Source organism: Podarcis erhardii (assembly GCF_964252035.2).
Source record: "Podarcis erhardii genome assembly, chromosome: 12".
Taxonomy (NCBI): Eukaryota; Metazoa; Chordata; class Lepidosauria; order Squamata; family Lacertidae; genus Podarcis; species Podarcis erhardii.
In genome coordinates this window covers 33,762,607-33,783,320 of record NC_138513.1, presented here as the reverse complement: position 1 = coordinate 33,783,320, position 20,714 = coordinate 33,762,607, and the positions used below count along the sequence as shown (strand labels likewise).

Below are 20,714 nucleotides of genomic sequence, written 5' to 3'. Positions count from 1 at the left end.
TAAAGACTGGGTGCCTCCACAGAGAAGGCTCTCCCCGGTTATCACCAGCTGGATTTGGGAGAGGCAGGAGAGCCTGATCTAGTAATCTTAGTGACTAGGCAGATCTATACATAAGATTGTGTACTCTCAAGTAACCTAGTCCTAAGACGTTTAGGGCTTTATAGCAGTGGCGTAGCGGGGGGCGGGGGGGCTGAGGGAGCCATCACCCTGGGCAGTTTTGGGGTGAAGGGGCACATCTCGGCACCCTGCCCCATCATGAGCAGTGGCGTCCTCAGTGCCCTCCAGCTGGAGGGCAGCTGAGAAGGATGCAACAGACATGTGCCATAGCCTCTGCGGCTGCTAGCAGCGCCATAGCGCTGGGCTCACAGGGGCCAGGGTGCAAGCCTGTGGTGTCCTTCTCAGCCGCCCTCCAATTGGAGGGCGCCGTGAGAAGGACGCAACACTCACAGTGCCCTCCCTGCGAGCCCCACACCACTCACAAAAGCACTGCTGGGCTCACAGGGCCAAGGCGCACACCTGCTTGCGGCGCCCTGCGAGCCCAGCATAGTATTTGCAATAACATCATCTTGAACTTAGTCTGGTGGCAGATTAGCAGTCATTTAAGCAATGATGCCCTGTGCTTACATCCAGGCTTACAGCCATTTCCTTCTGGGTGTCATTAGCATACTGTTGACACTGTGCTCCAAATTCCCCAATGATCGCTCCCAGTGGCTCCAATTGTACCCCTGCAGCTCTCCATAGCACAATTGTCAGGGAGCTGAAATAAAGTCACCCAGTGCTACTCTGTAGAACTAGCCTTAAAGGAAGGAGCAGAACCACCGTAACAGAGGACCTTCCACTCCTAGTCCACAGAGCCAGTCCAAGAGGATAACATGGTTGATTACCAAAACCCACTGAGAGATCAAGGAGAATCAAAAGGGTTGCACTCCCTCTCACCCGATAAAGGGTAAGACCAATTCAGTCTCAACACAAAGCCTGAACCCAGATCAAAATGGGTCCAGATGTTTTTTACAAGAAAGCCTGAAGCTGAACCAGCATTACTTTCTCAGGCACCTCCCACCCAAAGCGGGTGTTTGTCATAAATATGTGGGTCAAGAGTGAGTTTATTCAGGAATAGGCATATAACTACTTCTTTAGGATGTATTTCCCACACCCTGGACCCTCAAAGACACACACACACACACACACACAGCTGGCTTGAATCAGTCAGAATGGGCAAGGATTTAAAGGTCATATGGCTAGCCATTTTGCTAAAAGCACCTTATCAATGGCATCTAAGTCAGCACGAAGGCATTGCAAACTTGTCACAGCAGAGTTCCAGCACCCCATTCACATTCTGCATCTCCCAGGGTCCTTTTGCACCTAGAATTGCCACATTCTACTGTTGGAGGAATGTGGAGAGGAAGGAGGGGAAGAAGAGGGGCTGCTGCTGCCAAGAGCAAATCAGTGAGGATGGACAGAGCTGAGGAATTCTTCTCAGATCTGAGCCAGAAGATAACTCATTTCAGAATGCGGCTGAACGTTACAAGCTGGGCAGATCAGAACTCCAAGCTGCTTACTCCTGAACGGCATCACAATTTATTTCTGCAGCAGCCTACTATGTGAAGAAACTGTCACTGTGCACATTTTCCCATGCAGCAAATCACTACACACAAATGGGCCAGCCCATGTAGACCGCTGCCATGAAGAGCAGTAGAAAGAGCCTGGTCATCTGCACCAGCTTCCTAAACATTAAATGCCTCCACCTATAAGACCTCCAAATTGTTGACTTCTGGTTGTGAACTTGCAGGAGGTTCCTCTGCAAGATGAAACACTGCAGACAAATTGTTTGCCATACGGAGGCAGCTGCCATTGGGAGCAGTTCAAGCCAGCTGCTTAGATGAGCTTGGACAAAAGCTGCACATAAAGACCAAAAGACCAAGGCAGCTGACAGCTCTGTCCTGAAAAAGTCTGTATTATAAGCGCTTATTAAGGGGAAGTTTGATAGCTGCATCTTGGATGACTAGTTACACCGGAGCACAGGTCTCTTCTGCTATGGTAGAAGAGGAAGTTTGGGCAGGTTCAGCTTGCCTTGTTCTGAAGGTCGGTAGAGGGAGAGAGAGAACCTACACTTGCCAAAACATCCTCTTTTGCAGCATCTCATCATTGTATATAGCCATCCTAGAAACATTAGCACAAGATTACAATTTGTGGCTGTTTCTTTCTTTCACGTCTACCCTGCTTTTTTAGGCTGCTGCTGCTATCGCACCCTAAGGATCAAGTCATCTCACAAAACAATTAGAATTAAAACACCTCAGTACAATAAATACCAAAATGGTTCACAGAGGAACGTTCAATTTAGCTGTTCCTCCTAAATTGTGTGGCTTCCATGTTGTCCCCAGGTGGCCTCCTGTTTAGACCACTTTCCAATTCCATAGAAATATAGGAAGCTGCCTTATCAAGAGTCAGACCATTGGTCCATCTAGTTCAGTACTGTCTACACTGACTGGCAGTGACTCTCTAACGTTAACACTGAGCTACGGTCTGGTTAACTTAAGTAGAATGTACTTGTTAGAAACCGTCCTGTGGCTTTTGCAAAGAGCTGTATGTGATTCCTCTAAATCAGGGTTTCCCAAACTTGGGTCTCCAGCTGTTTTTGGACTACAATTCCCATCATCCCTGACCACTGGTCCTGCTAGCTAGGGATGATGGGAGTTGTAGTCCCAAGTTTGGGAAACCCTGCTCTAAATCAATTAAAGAAACAAATGTAGGTGTTTTCATCATGGCAGATAAGCCAACAAAATTATTACGATGCATTAGAGAGAGAGAGAGAGAGAGAGAGAGAGAGAGAGAGAGAGAGAACTCTCTTTCCAAACATACAAAACTGTGATAATGAAACGGATTTACTATTGCGACTAATAATTTTGGTATTGGACTAGGTTGAGCAAATTGGATTTTGGGTGACCAGAGGTGTTTGGTGCTGAAGCCAACGGAAAGTGTGTTATTTATACAATAACAATAATAAATAACAACACTGCTTGCTTTCCAACAGCACATAAGCAGTAGAAGGCACAAAGACAGAGCTGCTGGAAAGCCCCCGAAACCCAAATACAGTCCCTACAACAAACTCCAGAAGGGAACACACCCACTTGGGGTAAGCAAATGGGTTTTCTGAGAAGCTCCCCGTGGGTGTGGGTGGGTATTATTGCTGGACCTTTTCTGTGGTGGCTCCCCTTTTGTGGAATGCTCTTCCTAGAGAGACTCGCCTGGCCCCTTTGTTACATATCTTTGGGCACCAGTCAAAAACATTCCTCTTCTCACAGGCCTTTGGGCCAATTAAACAATCTATGGTCTTTTAGACTGGAGGTGGGGGTGGTATTGTTTTTGCTTGTTACTAAGTTATTTTTGTGTTTTTATATTGTAAACTATCCTGTGATCCTTGAATGAAGGGTGGTATAGAAAATTCAATACTATTGCTAATAATAATTAATGGAAGACTGGTTCAGGTGTGTATTGGCAGGACTTTTACAGGCACAGAAGCTGGGCTTGTGAACAATCCTGGTCATGTTGTTTTCATGGCATGGTTGTCCTAGCACTACTTAAAAGCATCAGAGAGATTTGGGACATTTGCAGCCATGGATCATGTGGCTTGACTGGGAATGAACTGAGCAACCTAATTGCATCTTGCTTCAGTTTCTCTGGTGCTGAATCACAGGTCCATTTCACTACAGTCTGTAAGGCTATTTCCTCCCACCCCCACCACAAGAATGCATGAAATGTTTGCATTTAATTTGCACACATTTTGGACACCTATGTCACATTCATTTTTTCAGTGCTTTGTAATGCATTTTATGTAAGAATGTTTTGCATGCATTTTTATAACGCAGAATATGCTCTTTTATGTCCACTATTCGTGCACAAAAACTGTATGAAAAAATCAAGGTGCATTATCTGACTAGGAGTTGCTTTCTGACAGAAAGGAGCATTGCCAGTCTATTGCAAAAAGCAAACCAAATAGAATCCTGCTCCATCTGTAGCCTTGACTGCAAACCCCATGATCTCCAGCTACATTGCGAGTTGCCTTGGCTACAAAATGATGTTTAAAGTCAAGCTCCATGATCCTAGGCAGCAAATTGTTTCACTTCCAGCTCAGAAGAGGCCCTGGGACTTCTGTGTGAAAGGAAGCCATCAGCTACTGGCTACCTCTTTTCCATTTTCCCAGGTTTGGAAGAGACTATCAGGGAAAGCAGAGCAGAGATTCCTTGGGCTTTTCCAAGTTTTCTAACCTGATACTTAGGCCTCCCAATGGGGTTTCTCCAAGTGTTCAGTTGTAGCAATTGCAAAGCTCAATTAATTTTTGAGTTTGGCCAGAGGAGGCTTGATTCCTAGGATACTGAATGTGAAGAAAATAGAGAGACAGAGCACTGAGCTAACTGGGAGCCATTGTCACATTCTCTTGGCCTCTTCTGCTTTGTTAAGAGAATAAAACTAGTTATTCCTACCAACTTCAGACATCCCCCACCCCACTGTGAAGTAAGCAGAGGGAGGGATTCCTCCATCTGTTGTAGGCCTGGGTGAATGTCCGTGTTTTTGTTTTTTAGGTTAAAAGATTCATTTTAGCTTTTAAAACAACTCCTTGCATCACACTCTGTCTCCAGTGCTCTGCAGGCGGCCTCCCTGGTCAACACACTTCATGGAATATATACAGGAGGGCCTTGGGGTCTCTTATGGGCATTCCAGGAAGCACACCAACAACTGGAAACCACAGAGTGCTGCAGAGTTAAAAAAAAGAACACCACACTCCTTTCCAGGGCTTATTTCATTTTTTGCCCCTCCTCCAATGTATGGTGGAGAAGAAGAAGAAGAAAAAATTAAGCTGAAATTAGATCACTGTCCTGAGATGCTTGGAGGAAGGAAGGGCGTGGGTCAAAATCCACTAAGTAGGAATGTGACTAACGCATCAGAAAATAACCAGTATGTAATAATGATGACCACAGGGCTGATAATGTGGGGTGCTTTTAACTGGGTGAAAATGTAGCGGTCAGTTTTGGGATGTAAAACAAGCAAGCAAGCAACTCTTTCTCAACAAAATTCCATGTCCCATTTTGTCCAGGGTCAAAGCAAATTTGTAGCAAAAAGATAAACTTCCACACATATCCTTTCTTCTATTTTGTCTTCCTTTAAAACTTTCGATTCGCCTGAAATGCCACTTAAGTATTTTATACGCCGCCTCTGAAAAGCTATCTTCATTGTAGGCAATTTGCACAAGTAATACTTATTGTTTGTTTTTTCCCTTTTTCTCCCACAGGTGAAACTAGTATTTTCAAAGGAACCTTCAAAACCAATGGCTCCACGGATTCTACCAAACCCACTAGCAGCTGCCGCAGCAGCTGCTGCTGTGGCTGTAAATTCCCCTTTCAGTCTTCGAACAGCCCCACCAGCGACCCTCTTTCAGACTTCAGCACTTCCTCCGGCGCTCCTTCGACCTGCACCGGGGCCTATACGGACCACCCACACGCCTGTCCTGTTTGCTCCGTACTGAACTCCGGGGAGGAATTAATTGTACTGCAATAATTTTTCAGAGCAAAAGCAAAACAAGAACAATGAACTATGCAGTGTTAATTTATAGTTTAAAGTAAAACAAACTATATATATATATATAAATAAATATATAAAAATAAAATTGAAGAGCTAGGACTTTTGATAAGAGACCCGAACAAATTCTAAAGAGGGGAAAGAGGCAGTATTTTCTCCAGATGAGAATTTTTCTTAAATATTACCACTTTAGAAGTAACCATTATACCATTTTATATATATATATATATATATATATATATATGCAGGTTTTGGTGTCCTCGGGTGTCTTCCCGTGTAAAAGTTGGGGTGTCTAGGCCTTACACGGGAAGACACCCGAGGACACCAAAACCTGCATTCCTGTACCCGTGAAAATCTACGAAAGCAAATATCTTACCTCTACGGGGAGGAAACCTTCCAGCCTAGACACCCCAACTTTTACACGGGAAGACACCCGAGGACACCAAAACCTGCATTCCTGTACCCGTGAAAATCTACGAAAGCATATATATATATATATATATATATATATATATATATATATTCGACTGTGCTTTTTTTGGCACATATCTCCCCTGCAGTGTCTTTCCTGCTTATGAAACAGCAAAACACAATTGTCTCAAGGGCATTAATCGGTTCCAATGTACATAAAATACTTAATTCTGTAGAATAAAAGGGGGAGGGGTGGGGAACAGAAACACTGTGAATAGTAGTACTCTTACCAATGCTCCTGCCAAGTCAGCATTTCCTATTTATCTGAGTAAAAGTAGATACAATAGATGTCTTGTTAAACACTAGTATTGTGTCTCTATGTATGCCACTAGGTTCACAAACCAAGAAGAAGTAAATGTTATCATCTCTCTCTCAAATGGTTTGCCACAAATGATCATAGACCTAGGTAGCAATTGTGGTCTACAATCCTATGCGCACATAGTGTGGGAGTCAGCCCCATTGCACATAGGGAAACTTGCTTCCGAGTACACGTGCCTAGGATTGCAGCGTTAGTCTCTCTCCCGTATTCAAAATTTGCCAATGAGTCACGTTCAGAAAAGGGACGACGATTTCCCTGCAAGCACTGAATGAGCTGCACTGGAGCCAAAATCCGTCCAGCAATGTGCAGCAAGACCTCTTAACTTCTTTTCGAACAGCAGGCCCTCTATTTTGCCCTTCTAGCATCATCCCAAGCTGCTTTTTTTAAATTGTCCAGATTTTTTAATGTACCTTGCAGCGTTATTTAAAGGGACTAGGGATTCACTATCCAGGAAAGAAGAAGAAAGTTATGCTGCTCTTGAATTTCCCTGCATGTTTGCCTGGGGACTACTGAAGAGACACAGTGTGCACAAATTGCTAAGTGGTAATAGAGACCTTAACCTGCACTAATCTGAACTTGCATTAGCATTCTCAGCAGAAACCTATGAGGTCACAGGCTAGAGGAAACTGGCCTTTGCTCTTCAGCCAAGAGTCAGCAATATGTGGCAGTGTGGAGGTAGGGGCAGCTACACCCATTCTGTGCAGCAGACAGTGCACATTGCTGGCCTCGCTACTCTTGCCTGCAACACCGCTATCAGATGGTCAGCAGCAGGGACATGGGACCTTCCCTTACCTCAGGTCACCTATTGATGCTGGCAGCCAACTTCTATCTTGGACTGCACCTGTTGCTGTTGTTTTTTGCCATGTCCCCACTTTAATGCTACAGCCTTTGCCAAAGATTTCTGGAAATCAACCTTTGGTGAGGCACTGAGAATTCTCCTTTGAGGCTCTCCTGTAGAACTAGACTTGTAAAGTCTGGTGGAAAGAGGAAATGACAGCTAAACCAGTTTAGGACTGCTGAGTGGATAACGTCAGCCTCATGTTACATGGAGGTTACTGCATATTTCCCAAACTTGGGTCTCCAACTGTTTTTGGACTGCAACTCCTAATGGGAATTGTAGTCCAGAAACAGCTGGAGACCCAAGTTTGGGGGAACCCTGTGTCAGACACTAATAAAACTGAGCATTGGTTAAAGACATAGGTCTTGTCTAGGAAAGGGAGCCAAGCTTGTGAAAAACTTTGCTTCACCCCACACAAGTGAGCAGACAAAGAAGGAGCACTTGTTATGGGGGTTGTGATATGGGTTAATAATGTACATTGCTACTGATATGATCCATTTAAATATATGTGAAGATGTGTCTTATGAGATAGTCACATATACTTGTGTGGAACAGGTAGAACCCTTGAACCCTAAACCCTGTCCCTGGCCTTTATGTAGTAACCTCTTCAGGACACATGTTCACTGTGAGGGTTTGAAAAAAATGAAGTATTGGAGTTCTATAGAGCTATACTGTATATATGCCAGAGTTAAAAAAAATAACTTATAAAGAATATATATATATATATATAATAATTATATATAGCCATTCAGTTTTAGATATGGGTCAATAAGTGGTTGGCAACAAACAGCAGAGAAGATGGGAAAGGAATGCACATGTTTTGAATCTCTGATATTTGCTGCTGACATTTTTTCCCCCACAGAGAGCTGAAAAGGATATTATAAATAATATGAGATGATCTGCTCAGTCAGATTCAGCCATACTGATTTGCAGCTGCAGTGCCTGCAAGTAGATTTTAGCTACAAAAAAAGTAAACCATATTTTTTGAATTAAGTGGGGAGCAGGAGATTAAAGGCTATTCATAAAATGCTAGTGATGCAAAACATTGGCCATAGATTTGCTAAAACATTCACATGTTTTTAAATATTAGCACTTGAGGATTTTTATGCTTAGAGAATATTGACCAAGAGTTATTCATTTGTATTTACTTTTGTGGGTTTGTTTTTTTTAAAGAAAAAGCTGTCCACTTATAAGGGGTGTATGTGTGTATATGTGTCCGTCCATCACACACACACACTTTACATATGCATTATGATAAAGTAAAAGGAGGAAGAAGGAAGTTTGTGCTGTTCCAAGAATAAAGGGTTGGGTCCAAAGGTGCCCTTTTGTGAAGAGGAGAGGTTCTTCCATTCTCAGAAAGGTACTTGCTATTTGCAGAAGGGGATTAGAGCCAATGAAACCCTGCCCCCGCCACAGATGTTCAAAGGGCATGGGGGCTGCAGGAGGAAGTTAGATCTGACGGCATGGAGCACTTGATCCAGCCCATTATGTGCCTCCAAAATCCAAAGAGATTCATTTTTCTTTTACATGTTAATTTACAAAGATAGCTCTTTATGAACAATTTTAGGAAAAAAATCACCCATTTTACTTGCAAATGTTTGTGCCTTGAAGATAAAGCACCTTTTTTGTTTTTTGTTTTGTTTTTGGACTGTCTTAATCCTTAACCAGATATAGGAAGTCAGTTGAGGAATTTAGTGGTCTTCATGCACTTTCATTAAGCAAAACGCTCGGCATCTTTAATATGAGGAATTTCAAAATTCGTACTTCAGGATGTTGAATAACCATTAGTTCCCTGTAAGCTGATGAACAGATTTATTCCTAAAGCATTGGGATCTTGCAACATAGCACTTTGGGAAATAATACTACTATAGAAAGCTTGGTCCAGTGCCCCGTAAAAGTGAGCACAAATAACCCGTTCTGACCACACTAATTAGACCAGTAACTGGCCCTGATTCCAAAACAGCCTGTTTCTTTCCATAAGTTGATGACTTACAAATCCCATCGCCCCTGGCTGGGACTGATGAGAACTGGAGTCCAATGACTTAAGGAGGGCCACATATTCCTCTCCCCCCCTCCCCACCTTACAGCATGAACATATTACAGCTATTATTGGGATGCTACTGAAAATAGCCTTTCCATGGGAAAATCGCCTCTGTCCTGGATGTTCTGTTTAGAAGTGCTTGTCACACAGATAAGAGTTACCGCATTCTGAGTCACTGGGGACATGGGAGTGGGAGGTACTGTGGCCAGTACAGGGATTATCTTCTATATGGAAGCTGTTTTTGACGGCATCTCCACGACAACTGTGAGATGTGCTCCAGCAATATGTCTCGGCTTTTGCTTTTTTTTTTTTTTTACGATGCAGCTGCAATAAGGACAATATCCTCAGCACTCCGGCATGTGCACACATGGCAGTGGTTTTTCAAGCCAAGCTTTATGGGTTTTTGATTTTTTTTAATTGGCCCATAGAGCCTTTGCTTGTGGCCACAGAATGAAACCACTGAGAACCTAGCCATAGAGTACTGAGGATGTGCCAAAGGCAGAGCTGCCTTGGAAAGGATTTTTCACATATGGCATAATATGCAAAACTGAAGTCATGCTACTGTTCTTATCAAAACGAATAGATTTGTTCTTTTAATATTTTGGCCTGTGGCATGTATGGAGGCACAGTACAAATGGCAGAGATAATCAAAGTTTTGCTAGAAATAAAAGTCATCCCTACTCTTTTCATCAGCTGGTCCATGCTCTTTTAAGTTGCTTAAATCTCTCCCCCCTCCCCTTCTCTTGTCATCACAGTGCTGTATGCAAACATTTCTCTTTCTCTCTGTCCCTATCTTTCTCTCTCTCACTCACACAGACGAGTCTCTCGTAGACTTCAGCTGTAAGCAACAAACAATCATTTTTATGTCTCTTATTCACTACCTAATAAAGGATGAAGCCTAAATGTTAAGAACGCGTGGAGGATTTTTGTGCATTGCATTGTCCCACTGCATGCTGACTTGCTGAAGCTCTCTGCGTAATGAGCGGAACAACTGCCATTTGGATTCTGCATCGCCAAACTTGGGTGTTCCTGTGCCTGCCTACCAAGTTTGGAAGCTGCCCGAATAATAAGATGGTGGTTTCTGCATACATGAGGGACTTTCTAGGTATGCAGAAATTAAAAACAAAGCACCATCCCTCAAGAAGATGGAAGTGTACAAGGGTGTTTTGTTTGCGACTGCAGAATCAATGTAGACAGTGGAAACTATGAGTACAATTGAGCAAAGGTATAAGGGTGTCAGGCAGGGGGGACAGGACTGGTGAAGAAAACTGAAGGAGAATTAGGACATGGGTGATGGGTGGACATTGCCGGTCAGAATTTGTAATATGTTTGTAAATCCAACAGTACAAATTAAGACAAAAAGGGTTTGGGGAGGGGATGGGGGGGGCGTGCATACACACCACCAAAGTTCAATCTTGGAAATGTGGTATGCGACTGCTAACCCCATGCATCACTCATCCCAAGCTTTTCTGACTGATGCTGCGATAAATGGTAGCCACAGAACAGAAATGAATGTTGAGCGATGAGCAAAAAGGAAATACAGTGGTACCTCAGGTTACATACACTTCAGGTTACATACGCTTCAGGTTACAGACTCCGCTAACCCAGAAATAGTACCTTGGGTTAAGAACTTTGCTTCAGGATGAGAACAGAAATCGTGCTTCGGCAGCAGCGGGAGGCCCCATTAGCTAAAGTGGTGTTTCAGTATACGAACAGTTTCAGGTTAAGAACGGACCTCCGGAACGAATTAAGTACTTAACCCGAGGTAACACTGTATTGAACAAGGGATGGATACAAATTGACATGGTCGTTTCTTCAGATATGACTGGTTGCTGTATGGGAACCTGTTTACTACCTCATTGGGGTAGCTCAGGAGTCGCTAAGATGATGCTGTGCTGTCCTTGAGGTCTTTTTGCAACATCTATTAAGTCTCAGAGCACTCCAACTTACTGACTGTTTAGCCATCAGATGGTGAGGACAGTTACTTCCTCTTCCTTGAAAAGTACATAATAAATTATTTACTAAAAAACATGGAAATGGAGGAGGAAGTTGTAAAATACCTGTGGCAATATGCTGAAGAAATGTGACATTTCTTGATATCACTCTGATTAAATAATAAAAAATTCAGAATAGCATAATTCTAGAAATTAGTTACATCAATCAAGAACCTATAAAGACATAAGAAGCTGCCACAGACTGTTAATCCATGGTCTATATGACTATTCAGGGGAGAGCAGGCAACCATTATCTCAAGGAAGAGGCTCTCCCTCCCTTTCTATTGCCTTCTGGCGGTTCCCTCACTGCGAGAGGCTAAGTTACAGGGAACCAGGCAGAGGGCCTTCTCGGTAGTGGCGCCCGCCCTGTGGAATGCCCTCCCATCAGATGTCAAAGCGATAAACAACTACCTGACATTCAGAAGACATCTGAAGGCAGCCCTGTTCAGGGAAGTTTTTAATATGTGACATTTTAGTGTATTTTCATCTCTGTTGGAAGCCGCCCAGAGTGGCTGGGGAAACCCAGCCAGATGGGCGGGGTACAAATAATAAATTATTATTATTATTATTATTATTATTATTATTATTATTATTATGAGAAAATTGTTAACAAGAGTTAAAAGAAAACCACTTGGTGGTTTTGATCCTTTTAAATGAAATGAAATGAGGGTTTTCTACATAAATTCATAAATTTCTACATTTCAAAAAGTGGTTTGCCACTGGATGATGAACTTTCCGTCTTTAGCTGTCAGGCATCAAAAGGGATATTTGGAAATGTTTGCTACAGAAGTACCAAGATAAGGTACTTGTGTCCCTTTGGGTTTCAGGTCCTGCATTTAAAGTACAGTCATACTTCGAGATAAATACGCTTCAGGATAAGTATTTTTGGGTTGTGCTCCGCAGCGACCCAGAAGTAATGGAGCGCGTTACTTCTGGGTTTCGCTGCTCGCGCATGCGCAGACGGTCAAAATGACATCATGCGCGGAAGCGGAGAAACGAGACGCGAAATCACGTCTTATGTTCTGTTCAGGATGCGAACGGGGCACCAGAACGGATCCCATTCGCATCCCGAGGTACCACTGTAGATGTTGGGAAAATGTGATTGAAACATCAGAAAACATATGACTGGGTGCAAGCTAAACTTGCTGCTCTGGTCCAGCAATTGGCCCTCCTGAACCCTTTCTATGCATAAGGAAGGAGAGTGGAAGAGAGGCACATTGTGAGACATTGTGGTTGGAATATATATCCAACCACTCATGAGAGCAGAGCAAGTCATTCACAGACGGAGGAAAAGGTGTACATAGTCTAAATGAAGCCTCCTGCAGATGTGAAGGAATTGAACAAAACCTTCAGCATCCATTTTCTCTACCACTGAGTTATGCCCTTCCCTCAAGCAGTCAAGCAAAGGATCCAAACAGTAAAACATGGGTAAATCTGATAGTGGAGAAAAGATAAGAAGGAAGGTCTAGTAACTGGATAGTTCAGTCAGTAGCTCATGAGACTCTTAATTTCAGGTTCGTGGGTTTGAGCTCCACACTGGGCAAAAGTTATTTGTGTTGCATGGGTTTGGACTAGATGACCCTCATGGTCCTTCCATTTCTACAATTCTCTTATTCTAACTGGAACAAAGAAAAACCATGAGAACATATCTCACGAGCCTCTGAAATGTTGAAATCAAGACTGGGCACCTGAGGATGTAGTATCAGGAAAGGAAACAGGGCCTGTAGAGGAATAATCAACAGTTGCATTATGTGTCTGAGAGGGACAGCGTCACTAGTCTGCAATCTACCTAGATAAGCAACTGAAGACCCACAGTCAAATCCAACTCTCTGAGTTGCAGGTACCATTCTACAACAGTTGGGTAGTATTTGTGTGAACAGGGCTTGGAAGCAGTCTGTTGAGGAGATTGGGCCTTTGACCTGCCAGCCTCCATTTCCTTCTAAAAGTGCCACTCTGGCAAAACTAGTTGCCACCTAACGGTAAGTGGACTACTAACTAGAATGAATTATTTGAGCCTGTAGTGAGGGTCATTGGTGGTCTTAATACATTTTCTGAACCTTGTGCCACCCTCATAGGAAATTTGTAAAAGTTATATTGTTTGAAAACCCATGTGTGCAGGTTGAGACAGGTTTTAGATTTCCCCAGGGCAGGGGCCTATAACCTTGTACTTGTAAAGCACCAAGAGCATTAATGTTGCTATATCATCTTCATCATTTTTCTCCTCTTGGGAAATGGAAAGAAATCTCATCCCCCTTTCTCATCTGCATTCACTAAGAAAAGTGTCTGGAGGATTGAGTGCAGCTCCTGAACAACATGGGATGAAGATGAAATGAAATTTGCTGGTGATGGCAGAAGTGGGTGGGAACATTTTCTTCTGTGAACATCCTTATATTGGGATCCAAATCAATGGGCTGTATCCAATGGTAGTCATACTCAAAGTAGACCCATTTGAATGAATGGACGTAACTAACTTAGGTCCTTTAACTGGATACAACCCAATACAGTTACTAGTGATAAACAATAATATGAAGGTATCCATATTAAATGTAACATGTAATATGTTATTGAAAGCTTCACACTATTCAATAAAGTCCAAACACCCATGGCCATAAATAAATGCATATATAAAGAGCTGCAGTTTCGGTTCTCTCCCCCTTTTTTGCAAATTAATTTTCCAGCCATCAGCTCTATGGAGAATAGGCTTCAAGGATTGAGCCTCTTGGCTCAAATCCCAGCAGGCCAATAGAAAGAACAAAGAGTTTATTATTTTATAGATTGACATAATTATTGAAGGCCAGGCTCATGAATTCTGCATGCCAGTGGATGTTAATGTGGACTCTCTATCTGTCATTTACATGGGAAGCACATCACAGACTCCGGCAGGAATACAAAGTGGTCTGGATGGCTTTAAAACAACAGCATAGCAAGGCAAAATTAGTGGCGTATGTGGGCCATAGGATTTTAGACCGACCTTCATTTGTTATTTTTGTCTTGGCGAAACACACACACTGTGTGACTCACACGCTTTGAATTCAACAATGCCATTTGTCTTAATACACATGATGTAGAACTAAAAACCACACAGCTCTAGCCATCCAGGTAACACGTGGACTAGGTCTCATTTACACAGCTGGCCAAAGCAGAGGATAATTGTTTCCTGGCTAGAGAGCCTCCTTGGTTCTAGGCACCATAAAAGAGGCCGGCGCAACTCCAGAAATGTGTTTACAATTGACCATGATTTATTAAACACAGGCATTCTCAAACAACCAGGATTACAACTCATCCAAATGCTATTTAATTTTAAAAAATAATCTGGTAGGCTGCTCTTACAGCTCTACACAGATGAATATGCTACTTTTATGTTCTCAATGCAATCTTGAATGTGTGTAAGAGTGTGAAAGGTTTGCACGTCTCTTCTCATTTTCTTCATCAAAAGCCTACTGCAAATGCTCTTAGGCAAGCAAAATAGACAATTTGAGGGTAAGAGACTTTATCACAGTGGCCAGCCCCACCCTATCCAACGCTCATTCGTTGAACAAAGTTTGAACTACGTGAGCAGATGCTTGAACATGCATTGGTTGGGGAAAGCCTCTCACCTGCACGGCCTTGTTCATTTTATGTGCATGAGATATTTGTAAGTATTTTTTTTATCACCCTTCAATTATATTCCAAGAAAGGTTTTCACCTCTGAAACGGCATTCATTGTGAACACATGAAGAGGGCTGTGGGACCATGCAAGCAAACCCCGCCTTCAACATCCTCATCTCTGCTTCCCTGTGGTGAGCAGGCAGGCCTTAATGGAGGTTGTGGGCATATTCAGTTGACTGCTTATAAGTGTCCCGACAGCTGGGGAAGGGTTGCGACTTCAGCCAAATGCACTTGCACTCTGCCTTTCTTGCTCAATACAAGGAAAATCCAAGTAGAGTGGGTGGTGTGCAGTGGGGGTAGGGGATGGTGTATGTGCCCGTACATGATTTGGAAAATGCCCTCTTAGGAATAACCCCTGAACACAGCTTCCATCTCCAAAGGTAACTTGTTTGACAAGGTCTGTCTGTGTATTGTGTGCAGGTGTCTCTCCAGAGATAAGAAATACTATTAGATGCAACACAGGACAGTGATATTCCGTACCTGGAAGAGAAGTGGAGATTTGGGCTGGATCTAGACACATCAAAGAAGTGTTTCAGTTAAACGTGTTGTAAACTCATATAGGGAAAGACTGGACTCCACAGCGCCATCTGGTGTCACAGTGTTATATTGCATATACAACGCACATAAAATGCCTTTTCTTTATCAATTTAGCTGTTCCTGCAGTGCACTTGCAGTACTATGACATGACATGTTCCGGCTTCTAAGATTCCAATTTAAACATAATTTTTATAAAGGTCCAGGAATTCTGGTCTCTACTGCACATGCACAATGCAGCCCCCCTCCCTATTATACATTTGCAAAGTTTCTGAATGTCAATTTACATTGGCATTCAACTGCAGCAGATTCTTCAGAGAATGAAGAGGACAAACTTAGGCATGTAACTACAAACCAAACTCTAGAATCATGGAATTGCAAAGTTAGAAAGGAACCCAAGGGTGATCTATTCCAACACCCTGCAATGCAGGAATCTCAACTAAATCCTATACGACAGAAGGCTGTCAGACCTCAGCTTAAAAACATCCACAGAAGGAGAGTCAACCACCTTTCATGGTAATCCGTTCAAGCAGCACTTACCGTCAGAAGGTTCTTCCTGATGTTGAGTCAGACTCTTCTTTCTTGTCACTCAAAGCCATTGGTTTGGGTCCTACCCTCCAGACCTGCGGGTAAGCAACGGTAAACAAATTTAATAACTGATGATGATGTTAAAAACATGCTTGCTCCATCTTCCATGTGGCAGCCCTTTAGATATTGGGAAGCTATCATCGCTTCTCTCAGTCTCCTCTTTACCAGGATGAACATACCCAGTTCCTTCAACTGTTCCTCATAAGGCTTGGTTTCCAGACCCAAGAGTCTTGTGGTACCTTAAAGACTTAGAAACTTATTACAGCATGAGATTTCATGGAGTAGGGCCTGTTGATGCAACAAACTAACATGGCTACCTTTCTGGAAATGTAAACATAGGTCAACCCTTTCTCTATTTTGCCTGATATTATTCAGCCTGACTTGGCAATGGTTCTCGAGGGTATCAGGCACAGGTCTTCCCATCACTTCTTACCAGTTCCTTTCAGTTGGAGATACCAGGAATTAAACCAGGGACATTTCGCATGCAAAATGTGTTATTTGCCCACTAACTATAGCTTCCACAGCTTGTTGGTTAGGTTAGGTTTATATAGGGCTGTCATATGTGTCTGGGGTTTCCCAGGCATATCCAGGATTTGGCCCTCACAAATCGTGTCAAAAAGCTCAACAACTTTGCCCCCCCCCAAAAAAAAGCTCATGAAATTTGGTGTCCGGATTTTCACTTTTCTAAATATGGCAACCCTAGGTTTATTGAATGCATGCTACTTGCAAACAAAACGACTGAAAATGATTTATGATAACAAAATAAAAAACAAAAAACATAAACATATTTAAAACATTACCAAGAGGGGGAAAACCCCTATCATTGGTGCTTCTTGATGTTCAGTGGTTCCCAAACCTTTTTAAATATTGCTGAACAGCAATGGATGCATCATTTACAATATTGCACTATTCCGTAACTAATTGCTAAATTTACTTTTTGTAACCCAAGTGCTTAGATTGCCAAATGATCCTTAGTGGAAGTAAGCAAATGTATTTGGCGATAATTTGCTACAAATGATAAAGTGTTATTTGAGACACTGAGACAAAGGATGGAGAGAGAAATATTGGTGTTAACACCTGCAGAGCTACAGCACAAACGTTTAAACCTTTGCCTGATTCACATGTGCCACAAATGCATAGAATAGCTTCACAGGACACAAGATGGAACACATGATAGCTGACCTTTTTTTTTAGAAGACTTGCTCTTTAGGCAATGTATTCCCAACATACACTGCTAGTTTTGATTTCACTTCTAGAGAGGACTGTCAATAATTAATTGATATTTGAGGAAATATTTCCCTGTCTAAAATCTGGCCATTTCTATCTGAGAAATAATTCTTTCAAAACAAGAAAGCAGGCAGACACTGGTATTGGCCTAGGCCTAAGATTCTAGTGGGAATATACAGTGGTACCTCGGGTTACATATGCTTCAGGTTACATATGCTTCAGGTTACAGACTCCGCTAATCCAGAAATAGTACCTCGGGTTAAGAACTTTGCTTCAGGATGAGAACAGAAATCGTGCTCCGGCGGCGCAGCGGCAGTGGAAGGCCCCATTAGCTAAAGTGGTGCTTCAGGTTAAGAACAGTTTCAGGTTAAGTACGGACCTCCAGAACGAATTAAGTACTTAACCCGAGGTACCACTGTATTGATTACTAATTATAAACTTAAAACCTAAATCCAAACAAAGGACTTGAGAATGGTTATTTTATGGACATGTTGAAGATTTGTTTATTATTTAACTGTACTATTTGCTCCATTGACTTCAATGGGAGATAGGTGCATCAAATCACTGCTGGGTTGGACCACGAATCTATAAATCATTGAAAAAATACTGGAATCATTGAAAAAATACTGGGTAGAAACTCCCAATCTCTTTCAGTGACCATTTTTTAATTGTTAAAGAAGATTCTGACCCCCTCTGGTTCTGCATGAAACTAGACCATTAAATATATATATATTAGAAATATGAAACAGCTTTTTAAAATTTCATCTGCATTTTGCATATTTTTTGACATTCCCCGATTTTCCTGCCCTCCATATAATTAGCATGTGTTCAAGGTTCCATGCCCCAACTGCCTGTTCAAATGAATTTCATGAAATGGTATGAATTAATCTTGGTTGTTGCTCGGTATCTTCAATCTTTTATGGGACTGGTCCTTATGAATAATGAAAGCCAGAGGACAAAAGGTTCTCATAAGTAACTAGCAATACCCAGGTGAAATAGAAGTGCTTTAAAACTGGGGGAAGGCTAGGCAGATGCCAACAGAAGGATTCCTTTCTCGCTTTCTGAAATAAGATGATGTATTATTTGCCTGGGCAATCACCTGTCAAAATAGATTCATCATGCTCAGTTGCTAAGTGGTCTTTTACTTAGAGAGGCAGCTTGCGAAGTGCAGATTTTTTATAGTATTGGAAGCCTAAAATAAACACCTCATTTTTCTTGGTTTGAATAAAATTGTTAAGAGTTTCCCAGCAGTGCCTTCCTTTTTTAACTTGTCTCCATACCCTCATACCAAGTGAGCATCCTCATATATAGCCCTGCATGAATTTTGAATCAAGGCCTCATATGAACACAATTAAGATTTGAGACACACATATGAACTCCTTTTGTATCCCAACTTTCCTTCAAGGCGTCACAACAACAGCCGTGGGTCTGTTCCATTCCCCATGCACAAACATACGTTTAATTTTCACAACAACTCCGTAAGGTAGATACTTAGTTGGCCCACCCCTGGTGAGCAATGTGGCTGAGTGGGGATTTGAACCCAGGTCACTGAGGTCCTGGTCTAACCCTTTAATGATGACTCCACGCTGACACACACAATGCAGTGGCAGCTCGAAGCCCTTCCTTCCCACCACCAATGACCAGACAGCCAGTACCACTTACTTCATAAAGAAATAGCCAGCACATTTTGCTACCTTAGGTAGACTAGAAATGGAGCCCCTCCTGTTTCAGCATCTGAGGCAATAACCTCACAAGCATTTCGCTCCCTGTCCACTCCCCACAGCAATGAATTATTATTATTATTACCTAATTAATTCCAATTGTGCATCACTTCCTAAGAGAGATTTCACAATACAATAAAAGCATATGTAAAATAATTAATTACATATACAGAAACAGATTTAAATCAAATACTGACTGAGATAAAAATCTTCACTTAGAACTTTTGTTGAAAGGAAAGCCTTCAATGGGCACCAAAAATATAACAACGGAGTCTGTTTTCTCATATTCGTATGCCAGCTGAACACTTTTGCTTGTTTGTTCAGGCATTGACAGGGTATTAGTGCCTGGCTCTGTGACTTACATTTTATTTTTTTATCGTAAATAACAAGATGATCTATTTTTTTAATCGTAAATAACAAGATGATCTATGAATTTTGCTGCCCTAGGTTCCTTGGGGAGGGATGGCAGGATATAAATTTTATATATGGATTTGGTTTCAATCTGTTGCCCCTGGTCTGATTTTGCTCTGCACTGAAAGGGACACCCACCCGCCCAAAAATGTTGAAATAATAAATAATTAATTAGGCACTGAAAGAAGGATAAGGACATTGCAAAAGGCAAGCTTTCAAGATGGAACCTTTCCTCAGGAGTGAAGATTCAGCATTATTTGTGTTAGCATTTCGGCACCTTACCAAAATGCAGGCCCTGCCAAGAGCACTATGGCGTTGTGGGCACCGATGAGCGCCATGTCGATACAGCTTGGGTCAACCTTAGAGCTCTCCATTTCACGTGACAAGTTCCTGTCAGACCGTGACAGCTTGCATGACGCTATCAGGCCACACAGACAGACCACAGGCAGAAAAATGACTGTGGGAACGTTAACAGCTGTGTCAAAGAGACAGTTGGCCATAGAGAGGGACATTTGTTTTGCACTGCTCCTGCATCTTTCGCAGCAACCTGACATAAATATTTAAGCTTCACCTGGTAATTTTCTCCGCCCAGCTTCTGTTTAAAGTGCAGAAGCAGCGCCAGCTGTTGTATGCAGGGGTAGGGGGAAAAAACACACGCTGGTTTTGCTTCACTTCTATACAACTGTCATAACAAAAGAGTACTGTCCTCTTCTCCATGTATTGTTTCTAAAATATAGTCCTCAAGGTGCATATCAAATGGAAAAATGGGTTAAGTGGATACCCTCCAACATTTTTCCAATGAAAAGAGGGGTGTCCTATTCCATTATTATTATTATTATTATTATTATTCCCTGCCCATTTGACTGGGTTTCCCCAGCTACTCTGAATGGCTTCCTAAAAGCATAATAGTAATAGTAATTTATTATTTGTACCCCGCCCATCTGGCTGGATTTCCCCAGCCACTCTGGGCGGCTTCCAACAAAGATTAAAAATACATTAAAATAAAACATCCAGCATTAAAACTTCCCTGTACAGGGCTGCCTTCAGATGTCTTCTGAAGGTTGTATAGTTGCTTATCTCCTTGACTCGGGGGTTGCATAACTGACCATGCCCACCAACGTTTTTCTGATCAAAATAGGGACATCCTACCATACCCTCCAACATTTCTCTGATCAAAATAGGCACATCCTAAGGAAAAGCGGGACATTCCGAGATCAAATTTTTAAAAACTGGGATGGCTTCTGTAAATCCAGAACTGTCCCTGGAAAATAGGGACAGAGCTTAGAATTATTTTAGGCTAAAGTTGGGGAGCCTGTAGGACTCCAATGCCCATCAGCCTTGTCCATCA

General features: G+C 42.3%; 1 protein-coding gene and 1 long non-coding RNA gene across 15 annotated transcripts in view; one reads left to right on the top strand and one right to left on the bottom strand.

Annotated features, from left to right (window-relative positions):
* The window catches only part of ZNF385D (zinc finger protein 385D), a 583,216-nt gene extending 577,629 nt beyond the window's left edge, over window positions 1-5,587 (top strand). For all 13 annotated transcript variants that reach the window (XM_081882143.1, XM_081882152.1, XM_081882148.1 and 10 more), the window contains 2 exons: window positions 3,032-3,133; window positions 5,288-5,587. In XM_081882143.1, coding sequence (XP_081738269.1) covers window positions 3,032-3,133; window positions 5,288-5,521 — 336 coding nt within the window. In that variant the 3' untranslated portion in view covers window positions 5,522-5,587. The remainder of the gene's footprint in view (window positions 1-3,031; window positions 3,134-5,287) is intronic.
* The window catches only part of LOC309325779, a 117,710-nt gene extending 97,785 nt beyond the window's left edge, over window positions 1-19,925 (bottom strand). Inside the window, exons 1-2 of one of the 2 annotated variants that reach the window (XR_014149995.1) lie at window positions 19,644-19,925; window positions 15,960-16,042 (exon numbers count right to left, since the gene is read on the bottom strand). This is a non-coding gene — a long non-coding RNA (uncharacterized lncRNA). The remainder of the gene's footprint in view (window positions 1-15,959; window positions 16,043-19,643) is intronic. The other variant, XR_014149996.1, reaches the window with a different exon arrangement.
* Window positions 19,926-20,714: the final 789 nt, after the last annotated feature.